Genomic DNA, 6,031 nt, shown 5'->3' with positions numbered 1-6,031 from the left:
TCCAGTGTGGCTCCGACGGTGCACCGTCAAATTGCTGCAGTTCTTAAAGACCTTGCCACAGTACTCACATGTATCGCTCCTGCGCCCTTCCTTCGAACTGGGTCGCCCGGGGCCGGGACCGCTGATGTGGGGGGTGCTGCCTCCGCTCGCCGTGCCGCTGCGCCCTGAGAGTCCCCCGTCCAGCATGTCCCCCGGCGGGGTGGAGAAACGCAGGCTCCCGTTCTCCGACGAGTGCTCGGAAGAGGTCGCAAAGGGGGATTGTCGGGAGTCTGTGAATCCAAGGAACGGATCCTTCATGAAGTGCCGCGATGCTGCGTACCCTACCAGCCACTGGGAGTAAACGTTTTCAGAAGGTATTATCGTTGCTGGTGGCAAGTCCAAATCTTTCTCTACCTTTATTCTTTTAGAGGAATTGTTTAAACTGGGGCTCGTGATAGGTGTCGGCTTGCGGGGGAACAAGTTTGGGAAAGGTTCACCTGGGCCAAAGTTTCTTCCGTTGACCGTCCCTTCCTCAGTGCGGTCCAGCTCTCCTACCACAGAGTCTTCGTCGCCTGGATCTCTCTGACAGAGGTCTCGAGGACACAAGTCTCGCTGGTCAGAAGACCTTTTCATGAAGCTACTCCTCTTCTGTTTTTCAGCTAGCATGTCGTTATATTGCTGGATGGCACCTAGACTGACATTCTCGATGACTTTTCCCAGGACAAGGGATTTCTCGTCCGGCAGCGACTTGGAGCCATTTTCTCGGTTACGACTCAGCTCTGAGTCCATACTGAAGCTCGACTCTGGCCGGCTCTCGTTTTCGAGCTCCTCTTCCTCCTCCTCCTCCTCTTCCTCTTCTTCATTGTCATGGCCCAGGGAAGGATCGCTCTCGTTCCTGAAATCTGCCTCACTGGATTTCAGTCCCTCTCCAGTGAGCTCACTCGTGCCTGGCTCGGGGGAACTAGTGGTGGACAGTCCGTCGTCTGACCTGCCTGTCATGGAGCCAGCTTTATGCATATGCGTTTTCATGTGGCGTTTTAGCTTGCTGGCCTGGGAGCAAGCATGGTCACAGAGCTGACACTTGTAGGGCTTTTCTCCGGTGTGACTGCGCCGGTGCACGATAAGGTTACTCTGGAACTTGAATGTTTTCCCACAGAATTCACAGGACTTGCTCTTGGCCTGAGGCTGGGGAGGCGTAGTGCTGCTGGGGGGCATGGGGGGCAGTGGTGGGGTGCTCAAAAAAGGTGATTTAGGACTTGGCTGGAAAGGATTCAACAGGCGATGCATAGGGTTGGTGCGACTGGGCGAGACTGGCGGAGGGGTGGAACTATTTCCTGCCAGCTCTCGAAGTCTTCTGGAGAAATCCATCGCTGGGGACTCAATTGCCATGGGGTTTAAACGCATAACTCTGTCAAAGGCACTGGGATGCTGGGCAACTAACCCCATTTCTTCGGCACTAAGGCGATGTGGATCCAGATGATGACGAGGCGGTGGGCTGAACAGCGGAGGCGTGTTTGGGAGCCGACCCTCACCAAAGCCAGGGTGTTCACGCAAGATGGGTCCTGTCATCCGCAGAAGATTGAAAGGGTTGTTGTCTCCAAGGAAATTCATCAGCGGGGACTGTGCAACAGTCTCTGGTCCCAGAGGAGGAGGGATGGTGATGCGTGGAGTAAGGGAACTGTTTGAAGGGCTTGTTTCCAGGTAGATGCGGAATCCATGTGTGTTCTGGGCATGCTGAAGCAAGAACCAAGCGCTATTAAAAGGCTGCTTGCATGTTGTGCAAATATAGCTTGAAGGCTCATCTTTACCTATAAAAGAAAAACAGAAAGAACACTCAAAAAATAATACAGCGGAAAACATTTAAATACAGTTGGCATGCACTTTATTTTGCTAACACATTTCCTCCTTGGCATTTCTGAAAAAAGGACTTAATTGGAATGTATTGACTGATATAAATTGTTGAACAGCACATTTACTCACCACACTTATTCACTTAACATGTATGACAAGTATCACACATACGCATTGGTGCTGCATGCGTTTCTATCCTCTACCTTGCAAATAAAACCTTCCTTTATGGCACATAAGGATCCAGATCCTTTCACGTGTTTATTCCACAAAAAAGGAATTTGTTTCAAGGGATTTATGACTACAGACAAAACCCAAAGATAATGCAGTGTGGTAGGTTTTACAAGGCACCTGCAAGGAGCTTCAGTGTCATTTTCCCTCCTTCAGTTTATATTTTTATACACTTCATGCAGCAGTCCCTTGAGTTTTTATCTAATTTATACATGCTTCAGTCATGCCAGCACTTCCATTTTTAAAATACTACGTAGGTATTTAGCTGCACAAGTCCTATTCAAGTCAACAGGAGCTTGGAAAACGTACCCTTGCATAAACCGCTCTGACATCCTTTTTGCCAAAACACCAAGAAGCCACTCAAATGAAACATCCGGTAATCAAAGCCGACAGCACAGTTGCAATTAACAGTAACAAATGTCGGGCCATGCTTGAACTGGGTCCCAAGAATTTCTGAGCCTGAGCCTGCCCTCCAACGCAGAAACTCTCACTGGAGCCAAAAACATTGTTCTGTTTGCCTTTCTAGCCTCTTTGAACGACTGCATAAAGGTGGAAAGCATTCCTTTAACCTTGATTCAGCTTTACATAAAGGACAGGTGTGGACAAGTCTGCACTACAGTCATAATTTTGCTAGCTAGAAAATTCCGGTCCTGGGCACAATATAAACTATGTGCTATCTTCAAAAAGCACTTTCTCCGACCCCTCCCCCTGGCTCCTTTTTTCGATGCCTCTGCAGGACTCTGATAAATTCATAAATACGGGTCAACTTGAAAATCATGACCCAGGATTTGTTTTGTTGTTGTGGTTTGGTTTTTTGGTTTTTTTTTTTTTTTTTAAATGAGGGAGAGGTTTCCTGAAAAAACAGCTACTCATTTGAAAATTCGAAAATTAATTTCTTGCTTGTCTGTTTGTTTATGAAAGCACGTATTTTGGCCAGTGATGGCCCCGCTGCACCTGAAGACACTAAACTTCCTGAAAATTCAAAGCCTGAACCAAGCTTCCCGCCTGAGCCGTGTCTGCGTAACGACCCGAACGAAGCCCGATCCCAGCCCCTCCGCAGGAGCTCAGATCTGAAGCTGAACTACCCAACCCCTTTCTAGATGGGGGGAATGCATTTCACAAAAGCCTATTACTTAAGCTTCAAAATGAAGGAGTTTATAAGGTGAACATAACCGCATTATTGAAACTACTTTGGTAAAGAGGATTGACTCATAGCAGCAAAAAAAAAAAAAATTAGGCTCAGGCACACACCCTGCGAAGCAGGAGTGCTGCTGACTGAATTCCCCTCTTCTGCCTGTTGCAGGAATGTCAGCTGCTAACAAAACCCTACAAAACCTCAGACAAGGAGTCTAGAAGATTATCTGCCAACCTATCAGCCTGCCAGTCTATCTAATCTTATCACCCAATGAACATCCATAAAAGCGTAAAGGAAAAAACATCTATCAGACTGAGACTTATTTACAAAGGTAGGTGATAAATGTGGTGCAACTCCTCACGCTCCTATTGATTTAGTAGGTCTATTGCTGTGAACAGTGGCTTCAGACCCCAATTTTGGCGAAGCCGGCTCTCCAGAGCCAAGAAAAAGCGTGCACTGCAAGGCAGGCGTTTCTGCCTGGCTGACACAGCCCCGGTGCCCTGGCCCCGCACGCTGCCTCGTACGGGACAGCCTCAGTTGCTTTGATTCACCTCCAACAAATGCTATTGGAAAAGCACACAAATTTGGGAACTGTACTGGGCTTGGACAAAGTGCCCATAACTGCTATTGACATTAATGAAAGCCACATACAAACACAGAAAGGAACTGATACATTATCCCTTAAAAATCTCCTCTGCGCTGAGGCAGTTAGGGAGTTTTATGTCAGCTCTGCAGCCAAAGCAACAGTAAATGCTCCCATTATTACTTCAAATATTTAAATTTCTGTTTCTTACAGAAGTATGATGAAAATGTCTAGACCTTTAACTTTTCTTGCACGGCAACATGTGTAGTATAAAAAGCGACAGAAATCACTGAAGCAGACTAAAGTATATAACATACTCTGTCAAAAGCTTTTTTTAACAATATGTTTTACCTCAGCTCACCCTAGAATAGATTTTAATAAAGCCCCTTCTGAAGTGTGATCTAATAGCAAATGAAGTGCAGCATCTTACAAGGTCATATATCTTCAAATTAAAGAGTGCTCTGCACCCTTCACCTTCATTTTATCCACTCTAATTAATCGATTTATTACCCACAGCTGTTCGATTCTTTCCTTTTTAAAGTCACAGCGTGCATTCTTTTTTGTTGTGGGGTTTTTTTCTTTAAAAAAAATAAAGTGTGCGAGTATTTGTGTGTGCATGCCTTCTCCTTGCTCAGCTCAAGAGCTGACAGGAGGAAGAAAGCAGCTGTGTATTAGACGACGACAACGACAACAGCAACACGTTTACTTCAGCAAGGCACATACTTAAGGAGAAAAATTCCTGAGCGGGCTGAGGATCAAGGCCAATCTAAAACTGAAATGGCTGATTAAAAAAATTACCCTCAAAATGGCAGCTGGCTGGATGCTTGCTACTACATGTTACATGGAACTGAGATGTTTTGTTTTGTTCTCTAAAACTTCACCTCCATGAAAATTCAAGTGAGGAAAGTAAACCCCCCTCCTTTTCCGTTTTCTTTCAAACAGAGCAAATTAGTGCTATTAGTGATCTCAGATTTACAATCTAGCAGTCATAAAACAGTCTTCTCTTCCTTTTTCATTTTGTTTAGCTTTTATGCTCTTTAACACTCTTCCTCAGGATACCCCGACACGATGGCAAAATTGACTGCAGGCTACCTGGCTACCAATCCCTGACTGCTTCACAAGCGTCCATGTGTGTCTGCCTGTGTATATATATTTTAACTTTCACAACCCTCAAAGATTCTCCCCAGACTCCCCGTTTAAAAAGAAAAATAAAATTAAAAAAAATAAAATAAAATGTTCATTTCCATATTATCACTTCATGGTTATCTTGCCTAGAAGTTGCCCTGAGCAGTGTAGATGCTCACTTTTAAGAACAGAACAATGTCAGAAAGTCTTTGAAGATCCACTCTGAACACTTTTATATTCAAAAACTTGCTAAATATTTTAAACATGCCCAGAAACAGCCGCGTATTGCTCAAGAATGATCCTTATATTTAATAATGCAGTGCACCTACACTATAAAACTCTTTGTTATAAGGCTACTTTTGATATATGGCTATCTTAATCCCTTGCCACCTGCACTCAAGTCTGTCTAAATACCCACTTTATGACAACTAGCTATATAGGCTGTGCCATATGCAGTCTTTATCACTTTAGCATGTGCTTGACTTTGAGCATGTGAGTAATCAGCATCAGTGAAACTTAAGCCTAGGCTGAAGTGTTCTGTTGGGTAGTGATGAAATTATTCATTGCTTAGAGTTAAGCACAAGCCAAGACTTCATTAATACTGTTCAATGAATTGCACATGGATTCATCTGTACAGTCTGTAACTTGGCAGGATTTTCAGGGCTGATGGGTCAAGTATAATTTTTTATCTTTACATTATATGTCACATATGGTGTACGTACTGAGATGAGTCATCCAGGCCACAAACCCTGAGAAGTCAATAGTGGCTTCAAGTTTGCACTAAAGCCAAACAAATACTGCCACTGGAGTTCAGACACGACAGGTTTGTAGGGCTGGATCCTACTGAGACACAAGTGGGTAGGTTCAGAAATATTGATTCGAAGGGTAGGACGGACCGTGAAATTAAAGAATGAGAGGACTGGGATAAACCTTAAGGGTTGCCCTTGTCCAATTCCTGACCCAAGGGATGTACGTATCTATGCATCTACTGATATCTATGGCAGATGCTCCTTTATCCCACTTCAAAGGCCACTCGGAGGGAAAGACTACAACCTTCCCAAGTCTACCTCACTCCAGCCTTCCTTTACCATCATGAAGGTTCCCCAAATACCTGATCCAAGTCTTTCTTC

General features: G+C 44.7%; 1 protein-coding gene across 1 annotated transcript; it reads right to left on the bottom strand.

Moving 5' to 3' along the window:
- Positions 1 to 6: 6 nt before the first annotated feature.
- Positions 7 to 1,841, bottom strand: BCL11B (B-cell CLL/lymphoma 11B (zinc finger protein); the record flags this gene model as incomplete). Its single annotated transcript, XM_010161440.1, has 1 exon — positions 7 to 1,841. A coding segment is annotated over exon 1 (1,833 nt), but the record flags the coding sequence as incomplete, so codon positions are not given.
- Positions 1,842 to 6,031: the final 4,190 nt, after the last annotated feature.

Source organism: Eurypyga helias, unplaced genomic scaffold (genome assembly GCF_000690775.1).
Source record: "Eurypyga helias isolate BGI_N326 unplaced genomic scaffold, ASM69077v1 scaffold36580, whole genome shotgun sequence".
In the NCBI taxonomy this organism is placed as follows: domain Eukaryota; kingdom Metazoa; phylum Chordata; class Aves; order Eurypygiformes; family Eurypygidae; genus Eurypyga; species Eurypyga helias.
The sequence above is the reverse complement of the archived record's forward strand: the minus strand, read 5'-3'. Positions and strand labels throughout refer to the sequence as shown.